General features: G+C 38.8%; 1 protein-coding gene across 16 annotated transcripts in view; it reads left to right on the top strand.

Annotated features, from left to right (window-relative positions):
* cacna1bb (calcium channel, voltage-dependent, N type, alpha 1B subunit, b) overlaps window positions 1–20,694 on the top strand; it is a 212,020-nt gene that overhangs the window by 162,940 nt on the left and 28,386 nt on the right. For 10 of the 16 annotated variants that reach the window (XM_024298888.2, XM_036214639.1, XM_036214641.1 and 7 more), the window contains 10 exons: window positions 1,561–1,762; window positions 1,902–2,066; window positions 3,874–3,984; window positions 5,876–5,959; window positions 7,668–7,670; window positions 7,982–8,098; window positions 12,550–12,615; window positions 17,042–17,133; window positions 17,205–17,355; window positions 18,820–18,947. In XM_024298888.2, the coding sequence (XP_024154656.1) occupies window positions 1,561–1,762; window positions 1,902–2,066; window positions 3,874–3,984; window positions 5,876–5,959; window positions 7,668–7,670; window positions 7,982–8,098; window positions 12,550–12,615; window positions 17,042–17,133; window positions 17,205–17,355; window positions 18,820–18,947 (1,119 nt within the window). The remainder of the gene's footprint in view (window positions 1–1,560; window positions 1,763–1,901; window positions 2,067–3,873; window positions 3,985–5,875; window positions 5,960–7,667; window positions 7,671–7,981; window positions 8,099–12,549; window positions 12,616–17,041; window positions 17,134–17,204; window positions 17,356–18,819; window positions 18,948–20,694) is intronic. The other 6 variants (XM_036214636.1, XM_036214638.1, XM_036214640.1 and 3 more) reach the window with 1 other exon arrangement.

Below are 20,694 nucleotides of genomic sequence, written 5' to 3' on the forward strand. Positions count from 1 at the left end.
TCCCCTTGGATGTAAATCCCCCAGAAATAGCAAATAATTAAAAAAAAAGTAATTTTAAAGACCACGCTGATTAAAAAAAAAAAAAAAAGTCTTTCTGGTGTTTTTAACATGTTCTAGTGCAGTTAATCCTTTAGAAAAATAAGACATGAACTTGTATTTATGTCAATGCTACCATTATGATAAGTAAAAAAATAACTTCTTTTAAACCAATAAAACATTTTTTTAACTATTTTAAAAATTTGAAGCAGTTTATATCTTTTGACAGAGGTTCACATGATTTTCCTTTCAAAATAAAAGACACATAATCAGCTCAATGCAGCCAATGTTGTAGCAGGTAGTGTGATGTCAGCAGTGAAAAAAAAAAGTTAATTTATCATTTGTGGTAGATCTCTACCAAAAATATATGAATCCAATTGTGTTTCTTCCTGTATTTCTCAGCCTAAAGCGTACTTAAATATTGTTCAAAAATAGAAAATCTGTCTTAAAATCCAGTTTGCATGAATTTTTTCTGTCTTTCCGTTGATTTTCCGTGATACATGGTGCACAAAATCGGATGTTTTAGCTCAGTACGTTAGTTTTTTTTTTAAAAAAAAGCATTTATTATTATTTTTTTTTACCAGAGTCATAATGGAAAGGTTAAAGAGACACATGTAGCTCAGGAGCCTCAGGTTTCAGACCCCTGTACTAGTGGAATTTATCTGTTGATGGAGGATATTTATGAAGACAATCAAGCTTAAAATGGCATTTCTGAGTATTTCTTTATTAAAGTCAATGTGAATCAGGAGCAGAAAAATGCTGTTTGAAAAAGTTTGTCGTTGTGACGTAGAAACTACAACTGGTAGGTCAAAAGTTCCCTTCTCCGCTCCATTCTGATTTGCAGACAGTAGATCCATGAACGTCTTTGTTTTCCTCATCTGAGCTGGAATCTGGATCAGAACTGTGGAAAACTCCAATATAGCTCTTGTTGTTGCACTGGTAATGTTAGTCTGGGGCTGTAAAGCCAGCAGGAGAACCTGTAAAGAAATGGATAATGGGAAATGAGGGTGGGCCTACTCTGTGTCGACAGTCCTGCCAATAACTCGAAGGCAAATTTCTAATAAACTCATGCTGCTCTGCAGGAACTATGTCCTAGAAGACAACACAGTTTTTAGATTTTGGTTGAAAACAGCTTAATAATAATAATGAAAAGAGCACAGGGAACACTTTTACAATAAATCAAAAGATTATCAGAGTGGGACAGATAATGTCGCCTCTGATCTTGAAGTTTGTAGTTTTCACACTTCCCCCGTCCCAGCTGTGGCCCCTCCCCCAGAAATTTTCCACACACAACTCATTTATACCACTTCAGTTTTTTACAGGTCTATAGAACAATGTGATCCAGGGATGACAAAAGCTTTTAGTGATTTCTTGATGTTAAGTATTCCCGGTGATATTGAAGCTTTAACAAGGAGTGAAGGACAAAAGCGACACTTTGATGATGCAAGTGTGTGTGTTTGTGGTGGATTTTTCTTTGGTGGATAATTTGTTGACGAGTTCAGTTTAACCTCTTCCCCTCTGCAGGGTCCTAAAACACTCTGTGGACGCCACATACGAGGACCAGGGACCCAGCCCCGGCTTCCGCATGGAGACCTCCATCTTCTACGTGGTCTACTTTGTGGTCTTTCCCTTCTTCTTTGTCAACATATTCGTGGCTTTGATCATCATAACCTTCCAGGAGCAAGGAGACAAGGCCATGTCGGAGTGTAGCTTGGAGAAAAATGAGGTGAGACTCCTCTCTACATTATCTTGATGCTCTAAAAAAACAAAAACCTCCAGCTGATTCAAGAGGCAAAACACATGAAGAATTAAGTGTTAGAGTTAAGCTCTTTTACCGGAAATGTTCCCACCATCTCTGCCAACAGAGGGCCTGTATTGACTTTGCCATCAACGCCAAGCCCCTGACACGCTACATGCCAGAGAACAAACAGTCCTTCCAGTACAAGATGTGGAAGTTTGTGGTGTCGCCGCCGTTTGAGTACGCCATCATGACTTTAATCGCTCTCAACACCGTCGTGCTGATGATGAAGGTTGGTTTATTTTCAGTGAAACACTCAAATCCCTTTTGCACCAAAAAATAATTAGTGCTCAGCTGGTTCCATTCCAGTTCTCTCAGAGAACCTGTGAGATGGTGCAGACTCAGAGCTACAGCAGTGATTCATTAATATATCATCTGATGTGTGTGTCTACAGCATGAATGTGTTCATCAAGAGGGTGAGAACAGAGAAGTGCTCTTTGAGAGACTGTACACCTGGAGTTTATTTGACTCTTAACTCCTATTTCCATTGAGGCTGCAGTTAAAAAATGAACTGAAAATGTCCTTGTTTGAAATAGAGACCATCTGAACTGGATAGAGCTACGGTGGATGACACGGCTCACATAAATGCAAAAGTCACAACACAATGACAAAAGCCAAAGTACAACGATGAAAGCCACAACACGACAACAAAATTGAAACCACGGCGACAAAAGCCACAACTAGACGACAAAAGCCACAACAATGGCTTTTTTCAGTGTGTTGTGGCTTTGGTCGTCTAGTTGTGGCTTTTGTCATAGGGCTTCAGCTTTTGTTGTCATGCCTCTGCTTTTGTCGAATGTGCTTCGGCTTTTGTCGTTGTATTGTTTCATTTGTCACCTTGTTGCTTATTTCGTCTTGTTGTGGCTTTTGTCATCGTGCTTCGACTTTTGTCGTTGTGTTGTGACTTATTTAGTCTTGTGGCTTCTGTAGTGGTGATTTGGCTTTTGTCTTTGTGTTGTGGCCTTTGTTGTAGTGCTTCGGCTATTGTCGTCATGCTTTGTCTTTTATTGCTGTGCTTCAGCTTTTGTCGTTGTGTTGTGGCTTTTGTCGTCTTGTGATTTATTTCGTCTTTTTGTGGCCTTTGTAGTGGTGATTTGGCTTTTGTCGTCGTGCTTCGGGTTTTTGTCGTGGTGCTTCAGCTTTTGTGGTTGTGCTTCGGCTTTTATCATTGTGCTTTTGCTTTTGTCGTTGTGTTGTGGCTTTTGTCATCTTGTTGTGGCTTTTATCGTGGTGCTTCCGCTTTTGTCGTTATGTTGTAGTTTTTGTCATAGTGCTTCAGCTTTTGTCATTGTGCTTTTGCTGTTGTGTTGTGGCTTTTGTCGTGCTGCTTCAGCTTTTGTGGTTGTGCTTCGGCTTTTATATTCGTTGTTCGGCTTTTGTCATTCTGCATTGCTTTCGTCGTTGTGTTGTGGCTTTTAGTCTCGGGCTTTGGCTTTCGTCCTATTTCTTCAGCTTGTGTGGTTGTGCTTCCACTTTTCTCATTGTGGCTTTTGTCGTAGTGCTTCAGCTTTTGTAGTTTTGTGAGCCGTGTTGGCCACCGTATAGAGCATCTCCACTGGTGGTAGTAAGGAGCGTCACAGGAACTTCCTGGCCCCAGTGATCAAATGAGTCATTCCAGATCTGATCTGGATGTGAAAAGACACAGAAGGACAAATTACATTTGTGTCAAAGACAAATACAAACTCTGACCAAGAAATTGTATGAACTTTAAAAAAATACATTTTAAAAATAGGATAATCCCCTGTGATATTTGTGGGCTGTGAGCTAATGGTAAACAGATGGATAATGGGAATAACTCGTGCACAACTCATAAATGAATTTTTAATGAGCCCGCTTGTAGTAAACTGTCCTAGAAAGCGACAGAGGTTTTTGATTTTTCCTAAAAACAGTCAAATCACAATTAAAAGACCACTGGGAACGCTTTTACACTCGATCAAAAGATGACTAGAGAGTCTTTCAGTCAAACTAGGTGAAATGTGTCATTTCTACACACTCTAATGAATATGCAACTGAAGTGTGTTTTTCACCCCCCCTGCCAGTTCTACGGAGCGCCGGACCTGTATGAGTCGATGCTGAAGTACCTGAACATCGTGTTCACTGGCCTCTTTACGCTGGAGTGCATCCTCAAGATTATTGCCTTCAACCCACTGGTGAGCCGCCGCGCCCGTGTGCTGCCAAACGCCGGCTCACTGCGCACGCCGATGTTTGGACTCGCTTCATGCAGATCGTGTCCAACTGTCCCTGCCAGATCCTTTGATTGGCTTATTGTTTGGGTTCTATTGACTGCTTATTTTTATTTATTTTTCTTACCTATAAAGGCTTTTATCAGCAGAGCGCAGAGCTTTACACTGAATAACTCAAAACATACTGTTATGCACTTATCATTTCTGCTGTTAAAGATAGTTTAATTATTCACAATTTAGTTCAACTATAATGAAATCAAAAATCTCAATATTTGACCTGCATGGATTTATTCTACAAGAGGAACATTTTTTTTAATTTATGTATGTGTGTTAGAAAATAACCCTAACGAACAAGATCTGTAATTATCCTAAAATAAGATTTACCAGAGTAAAATAAAGAGGCAGCAGACGGACAGGAAGGATAAATCTTTTCCAGCAGTGAAGCTTTTCATTGGTGGTCCTGCTCCATTTACAAGGCCCATTTATTAAATAGCTTTTCTCACACGGCACTTACCTCCACCTGCTTGGCTGTGCCGCTCACGTCTGGCTTTATAAATGCTTCGTTGCTGCAACTGCTGAGGTGTAGCTGCAGCCTTCACCTGCAGGAGCTGAAGGTACCAGCTGATCTTTGTGCACGCCGTGTCATTTTTTTAGGTTTTTGCATGACTAATTCAAACCAAATTCATTCGAATTTCTTTGTATGTATGTTGTTTGTATATTTCAATTTTGCTACAAAAAATAAAGAGGAGCCCAGAAACTATGAAACTGAAGTAGACAGTGAAGTTAAGTGAAATCAGTTAATTAAATAGTTAAATATGTATCTTTGTTTTGGCTTTTTACTTTTGCTGCAGTAAATCAGCCTGATAGATATGATTGATGTATTTAATTTTGTGAAGATTTTAGGTGGGATTACCTTCCTGACACAAATCTCTGTTTTTATCTGGACTCACCGGCACAATGTTACTCTGGTTTGGACCCCCTATGTATGAACTAAATGATGCTAGTAATGTAAAACGTAACTGATACAGAAATGATACAATTTGTAATTATTACCTAATAAAGGCATAAAATGTTTTTTTTTTAATATGAATTAATACTGTACACAAACTAAATGAATAATATCTGCCGTATTTTCCGGAGTATAAGTAGCAGGAGCAAAAAATGTCTAATGTAGAAAAAGAAAAACATAAAAGTCGAACTTTTGGGAAAGCACAGCGTAACTAAAAAATAAATAAAAACAAGAATACTAATTGTTGATGTGCATAAGAAAAACATCTAAGTTTTAGAGAAAAACCATCAGATTCTCTTCCATGTTTGTTTTGGACAACACTTCTTCTGCTGCTGTCAGAAGCAAATACTTAAACTCAGAAGCAGCGCCCTCTAGTGAATGTTAGAGGAAACAACAGCTGAAGGACAACCGTTGTTTAGTGGGAAAATAACAAATATATGAGCTTATTTATGTCTAAAAAATAAAAAAAACCACAAATAAGTCGCTCCTGAGTATAAATCGCACCCCTGCCTAAACTACAAATAAAAGCTGTGACTTGTACTCTGGAAAATGCGGAATACTTGCAAAATTAAAATGGTCTTAAAAGACTTAAAATCTCTAGTCTCTAATCTCCGATTTCCAGTACATGAAGCTTAAAAGATTTTAACAATTTAAAGACTTAATTAATGGACCAATAATGTTAAAATGTAATAAACCAATTGAATAATCCTAGTATCTTATCTCGAAGCTGCGCGGGACTTAGTGCAGTAGCTTTAATTCATTATATTTGATCAGAAACACTTGAAGTTACAATTTAAAGTTTTAAAAATTGGTCCTTCTTTAACCATTTTTCCATTGTTTGTGTTGCAGAACTACCTGAAGGAACCCTGGAACGTCTTCGACTTTGTGACTGTGATTGGAAGCATCACCGACATTTTATTTACAGAGATAAATGTAAGAGCTGCAGGCAGTGCGGGTCGCATAAAGTCTCACTGTGTGTGTTTGAAGCTCCGCCTCACGCTGCAGAAGGACACAGGAAGTAGATCAAGACTAATCAGGAAAACTAACGAGGGAGGTGTAGAAGTCAGGAAGCAGTTTGTATGATTGAGGTGTCCAAAGAATCCGAGGAGTTCATCAGTACCATCCCCTGTACAGAAGGCAGAGCTGGTTTCACTACTTTGGGACAACCTGCGTGCACTCCTCCTAACTGTAGTAATTACAAGCATTACAAGCAGGGAGAAAAGCTGTAACCACTCAAGAGATAGTATTGAAACTCCAAACTATAGTAATAACACGCAAACTCTGTAAAATGTCATTACTTCAACCAGTTGAAAAAGAAAAAGGTTTACCGTATTTTCCACACTATATGAAACAATTAAAATCTTTAAATATTTTCAAACAACAGTGCCTATAATCCTGAAGTTCCGTACCTATTGATTCAACTTTGAGAGGTACATAGCACTCAGTCAAAATATGTGGTTGGTGTTGTGACTATGCCAGCGCTGCTAACATTTTTTTGTTTGGTTTTTTTTTTTTATGTTACTATTAAGGTTGGGAGCTGGTGTAGTTACAATAACTTTTGTTTCATTGGTATCAGTCGTTTTTGTATTTGTTGCTAACACGGTTGGGAGTTACTGGTATTGTGAATACGCTAACGCGACTAACCCTTCTAACATGGCTAAAATATAGCGTGTTACAAACAAATTCTAGGGTTACTGTGAACACAGTTAATCAAGTCTGACTGATATATAGACTTATCTGACACTTTTGTTACTTTTAATGCACATTATAGTAATTTAAATAATAGACCACTCATTGATGGTGTGCCTATAATCCTGAAGTGCCTTATGAATGGATTCCTTCTGGTTCTGCTTACTGATGCTGAAGCATTTTGAGAGGTAGTCACTCGGGAGTTAGCATATTTGCTGTAACTTATGTTTTAGCTGTATCAGTTTGTCTTTTTATTTGTTGCTAACAAGGTTGGGAGTTACAGGTATTGTGAATAATGTGTAGAGGTGCCAGACTGTTTTATTAATGTTACTAAAAAGGTTGGGAGATAGCATAGTCGCAGTAATGTTTGTTTTATCTGTATTCTTTTTTACGTGTTGCTAACAAGGTCAAGAGTTAGCACGGCTAACACTTTTAACATGGCTAATATGTAGCATGTTACAAACTAGTTCTAGGGTTACTGTGAATGCAGTCAATGAAGTCTGATGTCTGGACACTGTTAAATAATAGACCATTTATTGACTTATAGTGTGCTCTATAGTGCGTAAAAAAGCAATACGTTGAACCTCACTACTGCAGTAGAAAACTAAGGCGAGTCATTAGCAAATACAGACTTTTGTGATGTCAAATCAAGCCAAGATGCAATGACCACAAACATTGACTTAAGTCCTATAGAAGTTTTTCAGTCTTGGCATGAAATATGAAGCCAAAGCTGAAGCGGATGGGATCAGACTCCCGCCGTGACCGACACAAAGAGAAAGCGTGTGTGTTACTGCAGCTCTCTCTGTGTTTGCAGTTTTTTCCTTCACGCCGTCACTAGTCTTCTTCTCTGTCTCCTCTCTGGCTTTTCTCCTGTGTTTGTGTGTTGCTGTTTGTGTCTTTGCTGGCGCCTGTGCCTTCACTCTGCCTCCTCTGTCACATCTGACACCTTCAGACGGTAAGTGGCTTTTCTTGTTGGCTGCTGACTTCTTTTCAATTCCCCCGTCAGTGTGTGTGTTACTTTTTGCCTCAGTCTTAGTTTAAAGTGTCTGCTAAATCCTCCGTGTCAGATAATACACACATCTGAGAAACCCTGACAAATTAGTGACTGAGCTGCAGTCTGATGACATTACCATAAGATCTACTGTCTAACTGTGAAGCTAACCTGCCGAGTATCTGCATTGAAGATCTAGGTAGAAATGTGTAACTAGGTTTAAAAGCCCTCAAAAAAACTTTTATTTATTTTTATTTATTTTATTTTTTTTATAGAACAAGATGATAAACTTGAGTTTCCTGAGGCTGTTCAGAGCGGCGCGCCTCATCAAGCTGCTGCGACAGGGCTACACCATCCGCATCCTGCTGTGGACCTTCGTTCAGTCTTTTAAGGTGAGATCACACTGTTGTATTTTCAAATAAGTGAACGCAGCGTTGTTTGTCTCTATTGGAAAAGGTGGGTATGACTATTTATCAGGGAAGGGGGTGGTCACCACTTCTTCACATAAAAACTGTTAGTCAAGAAACTGAAACATACCAAACAGCTCTCCTACTTCAGAAGTTTATAAGGCACAATGGGAAGAGGAGATGGGGGCACCAGTTTCTGGAGACATATGAAGAAATTGCCTTACACAAGCACATAAATGTTCAAATAATGCCAGCCACCACCTTGTACAGTTTAAACTTCTCATAACAGAAGCTGAACAGTATACTGCCCTAGGTATCGACTTTGTGTGACAAATGTCAAACTTCTGCAGCAACACTCCTTCATATCTTTGAACTGTGTCCTAAACTTCAGCCATACTGGGAGGAGATATTCAGGACTATATCAGTTGTCAGAAATGATGCACGAGAGCCAAATCCTGTACTTGTGATTCTTAATGTGTCAGAAGTTCATAAGAAGTTAAGTAAAGACTCAACGTTTGCCTCATTACAGCCAAGAAAATAATTTTGATGTTATGGAAGGTACACTAACTCCAACATTTAAAATGAGGCTGGATGAACTAATAAACATGTTTCACTGTGAAAGGATAAAATACACAATGAAGAACAGAATCCAACAATATGAAAAGCTCTGGACACCCTTTATTTCATTTCTTACTAGCTCAAACCACACACACCAATTTAGTTAATTATTAAACACTGACTGCTGAGATTTTGGGAGGGAAGGGTAAGGCTGGGATGATCTCTGGATCCACCTTTTTTTTTTTTTTTGCTTTTTTACTTTGGCTTCTCCTGTCTTATATCTTATTTTGTAACGATTATAAACATGAATATAGACTTATAGGCCTTTGCAATCTTGAATTTTGAACTTTGTGTTAATTCTGTATCTGTTTTAAAGGCTCAATAAGAATAAATTAAAAAACATTGAAACATGACCAAAAAAAGAGGCCAAGACAGCACAGATGACCTGATAATGAGGAACGCTTTAATAGATTGGTGGTGATTAACTAAATGAAAACAGCTGTGAATGATTTAAACTGAATCTGGTGAGACTAACTGGGAAAACAGAACATGACAAAAAGCAAAAATCCAAGAACAGAATCCTCAATGAGGAGAAATCTTAGCAGTAAGAGGAATGTCTAGTGTTCATGCCGAGGGTAGATGAGGTCTTCTATGTTTGGTGATGGAAAAACGCAAGAGCGCCGACACTAATGTGGGCGTGTATTTGAGTCAGTTGAGAACAGGGTGGAGGAGGGCTGGAGAATCAATCTGGAACAAACATCTATGAATTTAAAGCTGAAATTTGATTAATATTGGCTGTAAAGTTAAGCGATTTAGCTATTGGTTCAAAAAAATTAATACAATCTGAGCATATAGGTACTGTATAATGGTGGATGATTTAAAAATGTCCCTCACTGTGTCATGTAATGTTTTCTTATAGGTACATTTATTACTCTTTTTTTCTTTTTTTTATTATTTTAACACTATTTTAATTGTATTGCCTAGTTTTTAATTACACATACACTTTTTCCCCTTTTATATAATTATTGTTTTAATGTATGAAAGATGTACTTTTTAAATTTTGTTGTACCAGTGATAATGAAAGATAAATTAAGCACTAAATTCTGAAAGCATAACTGATGAGTGACATGTAAAGTAAAGTAACAGCAGTCCAGTGTTCCTCAGTCGATCTTCCTCGGTGAAACTGCACCAACTTCACAACATTTGCCTCAGCTGTGTTTGTACCACTACAGCCAACACAAACGGATGAAGGAAAAGTGGTTCTGAAAAGCACAGTGGTGAAAAAAAAAAAGAAAAACATTCAATAAAATATTGTTTTATTAACAATAAAAAACATCCCCGTAAAGCGAGAAATAAAAATAGAATATATTCTGTTCAAATGGGTTTTGAAAAATACAGAGGCGCCACTCGTAGACATGGAAAGGCAGAGCGATCCAAAGATTAAAGCCTCCATCCCCTCTAAGCTTACACTTTGACCGCAGCTCCTCAAAGAGCCGCCTCATGGCAGTAAACTATGGGGCATCGTATGAAAGCAAAATCCTCACAGAAAAACAGCAACAAAAAAATATATAAATCGAGAAAGTGCAGCAAAATAGACAAATTGTAGAAAAAGATGAGTTCATGTTTGTTTCTAATTCTCTCCTTCAGAGGTCCAAATAGGGAACAGTGGTGGTCCCTTGAGTCAGGTTTCCTTATTGTCTATAGACGATGGAAGGTTACCAGAAACTTTGAATAATGTTCTGTTGGAAGTGATCCATAGGTCTGATTCATAGACAGTACTACATTTTCCAAGTAAAGGTCGATTTGATTTGTAATGATGTTATTCTTGAATCCAGGGCTAGTCCAGTATCTTGTGAAAATATAAATGACTATTGTCTGATCATACTTTTCATACTACAGACCTACACAAGTCAAATCTCCAGGTCTGAGTGCGGTGCATCATCTGTAGGATCTGCAGGTCAGACAAGTCATGGATCCTCACCACGGATGAGACTTAAAGGATGTGGTGTTGTTAGATCTCACATCCCTCCTTTAGGGTCCACTGGCAAAATGTTGGGCAGGCGGTCAGAATACTTGCTTTGGTTGTCCATGGTAGAAGTTTCCTTGACCTGTGGCTTATAGTGGAGCAAACATTTGTTATCCATGTTTGTATGAACAATTGGTATAGACACTTTCTTAGGCCCACCTTGCTGGTACCGGGCTGAACCCCCTTTAGCCTTCAGAACTGCCTTAATCCTTGGTGGCAAAGACTCAACAAGGAAATATTCTTTAGAGAGTTTGGTCCATATAGACATGATAGCATCACACAGTTAATGTAGATTTGTTGGCTGAGCATCCATGGTGATAATCTCCTGTTCCACCACATCCCAAAGGTTCTATTGGGTTCTGGTGACTGTGGAGGTTATTAGAGTCCAGTGAACTCGTTGTCATGTTCAAGAGTCTGAGATCCTGCTGGAAGTAGCATCAGAAGATGTGGTCATAAATAGACGGACATGATCAGCAACAATACTCAGGTAGCCTGTAATGTAGCCGTGCTTAATTGGTACTAATTAGTGAGCCAAGAAAATATCCCCACACCATGACACCACCACCACCAGCATGAACCTTGGATACAAGGCAGGATGGATCCATGCTTTCATGTTGTTGAAACCAAATTCTGACCCTACCATCTGAATGTAGCAGCAGGAATGGAGATTCATCACACCAGACAATGTTTTTCAAACTTCTTTTGTTCAAATTTTGGTGAGTGTGTGTGAATTATAACCTCGGTTGTAACCAGTGGTTATTTGAGTTACTGTTGCCTTTCTATCAAGTGGAACCAGTCTGGTCATTCACCTCTGACCTCTGGCTTCAGCAAGACATTTCCACCAGCAGAACTGCTGCTCACTGGATATAATTTATCTTTTTCTGACCATTCTAGAGATGGCTGTGTGTGAAAATCTGAAGTACTCAGGCCAGTCCGTTCAAAGTCATGACCACGTCTACATGCCTAAATGTATTGAGTTACTGCCATGTGATTGGATGAATAGAAATTTGTGCTAACAAGCAGTTGGTCAGGTGTGGCTAGTAAAGTGTCTGGTGAGTTTCTATCTTCATGGTATCAGCTCATGTTTTCATGATGATCCAAATCCTTGAAGCAGTTATTAAATAGATCCCATGTAATGTCCATCTATCCATCCATCCAAATTCATGGTGTTCTTTTTGGGGCCTTAGGTTGCTGGAGCCTTTCATGGCAACTTTTGGGCAGTACACCATGAACAGGTGCCACTTGCATTTCCACCTAGGAACAATTGAAATCTATGAGCTTTTTTTCCACACTTCTATAACAAAAACTTAAGGACAAAATCAATGTGTTCTGTAAATCTGTCAAGACTGAATGCAGACGTTATCAGACAAAGGCTCCAGAACAGGAACTCCCTGGAACCACCCTGAAAAATCCAAACAGAACACATCAGTTGGGATTTTCACATAGAGACACTCAGGAGTTCTCCCTGGATGGGTGGAGTTTAATGTGGAGTGTGGTGGGTTTAACATCTGAGCTTTTAAACCCAATGAACATGGACAGCAGTGGCAAAGTGAGAAAAAGGAAGCTCTTTAATTACAGCAAATGTTGGCCTCCTCCTCCTCCTCGCAGTCGTATAAATAGCCAGTTAAAAGAATCAACCCTGGCGGTCAAAGTGACTGCTCGGGTTTCTAAAGAGGACTCTGAAATCTTACAGGGGGGCTCATCCTCTGTGGAGAATCAGATTAGTGAGTCTGTGCGTGCAGAAAGGGGAGGCGAGATCAGAGCAGAGGCTGAGCTTGAGTTTGTGTGAGCTGAGAAAGAACATGTTTGTGTGTTTTCTGCTGCAGCATCTTCAAACTCTGTTTGTTTGCAGGCTCTGCCATACGTCTGCCTGCTCATCGCCATGTTGTTCTTCATCTACGCCATCATCGGGATGCAGGTCAGTGGAGACCGCCAGCACAGAAAGAAAGGTTTTAGGACTACTGTTTGGAGGCACTTTTTCATTAAAGTCCCCCTCTGATAAAAATCCTGTTTCATGTGTTTGTAACATGTATGTGTGGCATTTTTCTCTAAACGATTTAAATCCACTCAACAAAGCAGATTACCGAATAGCAGAACAGCACAAAGTTATTAAATTTATAGTTGTTACATTTTATTTTTGTTTGAGTTATTTTTTTCATTTACATCAGAAATGTCAAAATATTGAAACAAATGAGAGTCCATTAACCCTTTAACACCCGAGGCGGCGTCAGTGACGCTTAAACACAAATTCTTTGACGTATTGTAACTTGTCATCCGTTGACAGGATCAACGTAATTCCAGTAGATTGTGAAGGATCACAATCTGCTAGAATTACGTTGATCATGTTAGCAATTAAAAAATGACAGCAGGTCAAGGAACATGAACACTGGAGCTCCGGTGTTAAAGGGTTAACAAAGACAGTATAGAGTTTTTTACTGGTCTCCATCCTTATAGACGGACGTTTTCTTGAATAAAAAGTGTTCAGATATCACCACTGTGAGTCTGGGCTTCTGGTCTGTTCTGGGAAGCACACCAGAAGCCTTTGTTGTTCTCAAAACCCCACAAAGAGCAGATTCTAAGTAACCGAGCTGGAACTGTGTCAGACAGTTCAGGACTGCTGTGTTTTTCTGAAATGCATTCAAATATTCTCCTCTTTTAGAAAATAAAATGTTAGAGATGGCAAAACATTTCCACAAGTGATTTTTTTATTATTACACAAGTTCAATAATTTCACAGCCACAAATCCTTTCTAGCACAGGGGTTTGTTTTGTTTTCACAGTTCAATGGCTTTTTAAGCTCAAATATATTTTTTTTGCAAAAACGATGCATCAAATAAGCAACCAAAAGAGAGAAAGAGAATGAAAAATGCAACAGTACTCATTGTCAAAAATAACTTTGTTTTTGACTCTGTGGGTCAGGTTGGTAACATCTTTTTTTGCACTTGTGTGTTAAATCACATTTTCTGAAAACGCCTTCCTGGAACACAGCATCGTATTGGTTAGACAGCTTTAGCTAAACAGCTATGGTGAGTTCAAAACTACTGTGAGGTGGCAACAGCTTAGCAAACCTCGGGTACTGTGGAAGGTCGTGAGTTCAAATCCAGGCTGAGTCATACCAAACACTCTAAAAATGAGAATTAAGGGGTTGGATTGGGGAATTAAAACACTAAATGGCTCCAGAGTGTGACTGTGTCTGCAGCTCACCCCTCCCTCGGGGGAATGGGTCAAACGCGAAAAAAGATTTTACTAGATATGTGACAAATAATTGGACTTTAAGTTTAAAAATGAGCATAAAAGCACAATATTAACCAAACTTGCACAATGGTCATATATTATATGTTCTGAAGCACATGCATTGATGTGAAAGACTTGCAGAATCAGGCAATCTTCACTGAAAAACAAAACAAAGTTAAGTTGTCTAAAGTTTAATATTCTCTGTTGACACCAAATGTCTGAGATTCTTCCCTCCGAACAGATGCTTGTTTTGTCAGCGCTGTAATCAGTACATCTTCTAAGAGTGCCTCTCTATGAAAATGGGTTAATAAACATGAGGAACCCTGAGAGGAACAGAATGGCCCCCTCACATCTTTCCAGACACGGGTGTGAGCTGCAGACCTTCTTAAATCTGGGTTACGGTTGTAAGTCTGCTCCTCTGAGCTCATGCTGTTTTCTGATGAAGGATGGGGCAGGAGGGGGGTGTCTGTGGCCTGTTTCTGCACATTCAGTTCACTGAGTTTCAGAAACATGTCAGTGAGTCATCAAAGTTTCATGGGGGACTCGTTTCTGTAACATTCGAGGGTCCTGCACCTTCCCGGGTGACAGACGTCGGCTACGAAACACAACAGATGTGGGAAGAAATCTGGGCTTTGACACATTTCTTAGACAGTTTGCTGGTGGTTGTGTCATGGATCACAGGTTAGACCGTGTCAGGGGGGACAAGTCTTCTGCTATGGTGCACCATTTGGCTGGAAACTTGAAGTGAGGAGACTTGAGGAGACTCGAAGTGGATTTAGGTTTTTAGGTTTTAAAGTGTCACAAACACAGCTGTGGTGCTCTCTTCACCTGTGCAGGTGAAGGAAAAGGTGAGATGTGCTTTGTCATGTTTCTATTCTTTTGAAAAAAGAGGTTCAGAACCATATCCTCTGGTTATGACACAACACCTCATCAAAAACTTGTCCACCATCAATCAATCAATCAATTAATTTTTATGTACAGAGCAGATTGAAACGTAACACAACGTGCTTAAATAAAACAAATAATATAAAAAAACAAGCACAAGAACATATGGCATTACCTGTGATAATGCTAGTGTGAATGTTATAAGCTGAATCTGTAAGCTGAAGCTGATACCTGAAAATTCTGAAGCCCAAAGCTTGATGCTAAATTAGCAAAAATAAAAAAATAAAAAACTGGGAAAATGTCTAATTCTGCCAAAACAGCTAGCATATTGTTAAAGTATTAGCTAAATTCCAAATTAGCCTGAAAAAATGTAAAAATGTCTAAATTAGCCAAAACAGATAGCATAACACTAAGATATTATCTCAACTCAAAATTACCCTAAACAACTGGGATACGGTCTAAATTAGCTAAAACTGCTAGCATAATACGAAAATATAAGCTAAACTCCAAATTAGTCCAAAAAACTGTAAAAATGTCTAAATTAGCCAAAAACTGCTAGCATGTTGCTAAAATAAAAGCTAAACTCCAAATTAGCCTAATAACCCCATAACTGCTGAAGATTTTAAAGTTTCAATGGTTTCTAGCTGAAAGTATAGAGAAGTTCACAAGTTTGAAAATGCACAAAGTTTTTGAAGAATTTGAGCAATTTCTCATTCATTTCCTATGGGGCATACTTTGCTCAATATTTCTAAAACTATAAAGTTTATGAACGCCAAAAGTACAAGCAGGTACAATCTGAACTAGCTGTAGTTTTTAAGTGCCAAAAAACATACAGAAAGGAGCAGCAGAATCACTGTAGTGTGAATGAAACCCCCCCTCTCACCCAGACCCACGTTGGCATTGTCTCAGTGTTGACTTTTTCACTCAGCACCCCCAGACACTTTCACAGAGCTTTGAGATCAGTGATGTCGGCACTTTTGGCAGTTTGTGGAAATGACAGAGCGATGCTGAGTCAGCACTTTGTTTCATTTGATGCTGAGACGAGATCTCAGATTTGATGGGTTTGTAAGGAGGTGTTTTTATCACGCACCTGCACTGCAAAAACAGTGAACCTTTTAACCTTTAACACAATAATTCCAGTAGATTCTGAACAAAATATGTTTAAGATTTTGTGTTTAAGCATCACTGACGCTGTTAAAAATAAGTCAAAATTTCCAACCCCATTGCCAGATTTGCTTTAAATTAAGCAAAAAAAAGACACTAAGATAAACGGTCTTAACAAGAATTTTTACGACAAATATTCTAGTCACTACGACATGTTTACTCAAGATGATTTTGTTGTTGAAAAACTTTCTTGGTACAATTATTTTTCTAGCAAAATAAGACCATTTTTACTTTTTTGAGAGTCAGTTTTGCAGAGTAGGAGTGGTATCTTTGCCTGGAAATCCATAGGAATTTGAGAGCAGCACTGATGCTTTCTTTCAACTCTTGGACATTCACATTAGTATAATAAAGCTGTTTCTGTTCAGACTGAGATTTCCTCATAATCTGGACCTGAACTCTCTGTAGTAAATGTTTAATCACTTCCACACGGGTTTCATTGATCGACTGCAGATTCACCGTTTGCAGCTGTACTTCCCAGGGCTTGTTAATCATTTATATATCTTTCTTTACAAATGTGTTCAGAACAGGAGCAGTCTTTAGTCTGTTTTTATTTAAGGGTATATCTTTTTTTAGAATGCGCTGTTCAGCTTTAACGTCCACCTATGACAATTTTTTCTATTTTAAAAAACGTTCTTAGTAGTGTTTTAATTATGATTATGAGATTTTTAACCGAAATCCTAAAACGTGTCTTAAAAAGCTAACAAACCCCAGACCAGAAAATGTTGGAATAAAAGAATAAAATCAAGGAAAATAACAACAGGGATCATGGATGTAAAACCAAATGTGTGACGTCTTCTTGACACACGTTTCCATTTTGGTTTTTTTGAATGTTTTTTTTTCTGTGAGACTAGCAAAAGAAGTGATTGTGCATTTAATTCATATATTTCTTCAGTCAGGCTTCATTTTGTCATCAGAGGGGCTCCCCCTGTTGGCCATTAAACAGAATGCAGGTTTAAACCCGTTCTGGATTTTCCAGAATTTCTGCTGTTTAAACATTTATGCCTAAATATATAATTTCAAAAACACTTAATTATCATTTGTTTGCTGGCTGACTCTCCTCAGGTGTTTGGTAACATCGAGTTGAACGAGGAGGCTGCCATCAATCACCACAACAACTTCCAGACCTTCTTCCAGGCTTTGACTCTTCTGTTCAGGTACTCTACACCTGAAGCTGCTGAATGACCTCAGGTGATGCCGCTGCTAACTCTGCGCTTCGTGTTTTCAGGAGCGCCACAGGGGAGGCGTGGCACGAGATCATGCTGGCCTGCCTCAGCAACCGGCCGTGTGACAAACTGTCAGGAACCACGGAGAAGGAGTGCGGCAGTGACTTCGCCTACTTCTACTTTGTCTCCTTCATCTTCCTCTGCTCCTTCCTGGTCAGAAAATCCTCATTTGGTCATTTGGTTCTGATTGGATTTGATTTATTTTATTTTTAAGTTCAAACAATTAGATGGCAATGATTACAACAATAAGTAAAAGTCTGAAAAATATCGTTTCTTTTAACTGTATTGTGTACATGTTTGAATCCGTTTTTCTGATTGCTTTGTAACGAAACATACAAGAGGAAGCATTTTGGATTAAAAGGCTAAATTAGAAGAAATTCTAAATTCTGTATGTTTAGGAAGGAATTCATTGCAGTTTTTGGGGGGGTTCTACGGTGGCCCTGAAGGTCAAATCTCATCAAGAAATCACTCAATGCAAAAAAACAGTTTAAGGATCATAATGACAATTTTACAGGTAAAACAAACATTACGTTTTAGAAAATACAATTCCAGAAACCAACACTTTTTATAAAATGAGAAAACACAAGACCAAAAAAAAACAAAAACACAAGAAACTGGAAAAGGTGTTATGGGACGTCACCAATTGGATGATAATGTTTCTTCACCTTATTTAGCATAAAGCTATATCTTCCTCAAACTTCTGGCCACGCCCACTACAATACTGCACTGATTGATCAATTAAATCTTTACCAAAGTTTAAGCAAAACTTCTGCTTCAAACCTTCAAGGTTATCATCTAATCATTGACGATCCATTATATCTACCTTTTCATGGTTTCTTTAAATTATGATTTTCTGGAAATATAATAATAATAATATAATAAACTTTATTTATAAAGTACTTAAATTGTAAATAAGACCCGAAGTGCTGTACAATGACAGAATAAAAGTATTTAAAGAATTACATCAATATAGATTAAAACTGTACAAGAGAATGCTGATAAAGTAAATTACTTTTGTTTTATGAAATGTTTTTTTAACTTCTTATTAAAAATAAATCTGATTTCTAAAATGTAATATTTTTTTATTATTTGTTCAGCTTTTTTAGTTGTTGTAATTTTTAAAATGTTTTGCTTTGAGGGATTTGTTGATAAAGATTTGCACTTCAGGGCCACCGTAGTTTTCAAGCTACAAAAGGTCTAAGTTTTTGTGTTTTCTTCTCAAAAAGCAGCTGGACTTTTAATGAAACATTTCATTTCTCATCAAAAAAGCATCTTCACTTCTGGAAGTGATGAAGAAATGATTTTTCTTTTTTTTTTTGAAAAGAAAGAAGTCTAGTTGCCTAAATGCTCTAAGTGTTACCAGGAATGTTTGTAAAATTTCTTGTGAAATGGATTTATTCCAGTTGGTGACTTGAACAGTAACATTTGCCCTAGATTAAAAAAAAAACTTTAGCCACGAAAACCTTTTTTTAATACAATGAATTTTCACATGTTCCAAGTCTCCTTAGTTTAAACTCGTGATTATTTCATCAAACCCCATGACTTTACATACACGGCAGTGGGAGTGTTTCGTGTCGTGTCTCGTCTCCATGTTTCATCTGTTCCTTTTCCTTCCAGATGCTGAACTTGTTTGTTGCTGTCATCATGGACAACTTTGAGTATCTGACCCGGGACGCCTCCATCCTGGGGCCTCACCACCTGGACGAGTTCATCCGCGTTTGGGCAGAATATGACCCAGCTGCCTGGTAGGAATCACACCCACAGATCTGTCACAGCAGTCCAGAGGAGGTATGCTTCCCTGTAAAAGGCCGTCCTGGAGACGGGCTTCCCAGTTGGGTGTCGGGACTCTGGGGGAAAATCTCATCTAAGCAGTGAAGGGTGAGCGACACTAAGCCTGAGCTCGGAGTGTCTGCTGAAGCCGGTGACAAGCCTCCTCGTTGGACGGATTTGTATGTAAATCCAGCGTTCTGCACCATGTCCGCTCAGCCGTTTCACTCCCCGATAAGCCGTCGGCTCCAAAGTCCTGTCTGCCACAGACCGTGTCTGCGTCTGTGATAGGACACTGCAGGTTCATGTCTGCACCTTTCTGCCCCTTCCACTCACTTGACATGTTTCCTTTATCCTAAAACAAACCGCAGGATTGATTCAGGCGGTGCGAGGCATCATCTGTCTCCCATTATTCAAGGCTCATTAAAGAGCTTTGTCACTGAGCCAGGAACCCGGGAAAGGTGCAGAGGACTGGAACCTGACAGACAATTCAGAGAAGAATTCTGTACGCCTTAGGATGGAGATGAGCTGCTCCCTAAAGTGCCTTCAGCCCCACGCAGACAACCCTTCTTCTTTGTCACTCTGTCAGAGTGAATTGGAAGTTTTCTGTCTGACTGTTTTGTGTGTTTTATGCTCTGAAAGGGGAAATAATTCAATAAAACTGGAGTTTGTGAGCTTTAAGGCTAAGTTTCTGCTGTAACCATTGACTGTACATGAGAACTGGATTGAGTGAATGAGATTTATATTGCTAGAGATGGCACACCAATTCCAATATGGAGAACTTTGCGTACGCAACAAGCTAACATGTCATCTCTAGTGATATAACTCATTGTTGACATCCTCCATAGTAAATGGTTTATTTCCTGCTCCAATTAAATGAAGTCAATTCAGTCTCCATTTTTTCACGACACAGATGCTACCGTGCATGACAACGTCAGTAAGCAGCGATTGGTCCAAGTTGGTCTGAGTCATCGTTTTTATGGCAACTTTTAGCCCTCCAAACGGAGAGTTATGGAAAAATAGTGTCTTTAAATTTGGACGTCATTCCCATTCAATGACGCTGGTTAGCTACGTTAGCGCGGAACTGCTAGCGCTGGGAAATAGCGTAACAACATTAGTTTTATGACTTTTAAAGTGAACTATATCCATAAATATGATCATATATTACCTTTGGAACAATGAAAAACAAATAATTTATGAAATAGTTATTTTCGTGAGTATTTCTTAGCAGCAAGTAAAACAAATCAATTCCTGAGGTTTCACCTGCCGCTGCGTGTGGCTGCCGCCCATTTCATGACGACATCATAGACCCTCCAGCGTGTCTTCGTTTCTCCCTCCAAAATGAACATCCAATCTTTTCATAGATGGATGCATATACCAAATATCTGTCTTTAGCAGGCTCATCCATCGCTACACTCGGCGTCTACTCAACTGTGCCCAGGGGAGGGTCTTAAAAGAGCGCCACGTCTAAAGTACCAAACACCTGTTTGAGCTGGAATTTATTGAAGACAGGAAACAAATGGAAAAAATACGATACTCTGGATCTAAAATGAGAGTTTTTTCTGATCACCACTAGCTCAGTGGAGAAATTGGGTGTTGGTGTTAGACTGGGGATGGGAGGGTCTGGTTTTTAAGAGGATTATAATAATAATAATAATAAATTTTATTTATAGCGCCTTTCAAAACACCCAAGGACACTTGACAGTAAAATAGCAATAAAATAGT

The sequence above is a fragment of the Oryzias melastigma genome, linkage group LG12 (genome assembly GCF_002922805.2).
Source record: "Oryzias melastigma strain HK-1 linkage group LG12, ASM292280v2, whole genome shotgun sequence".
Lineage (NCBI taxonomy): Eukaryota > Metazoa > Chordata > Actinopteri > Beloniformes > Adrianichthyidae > Oryzias > Oryzias melastigma.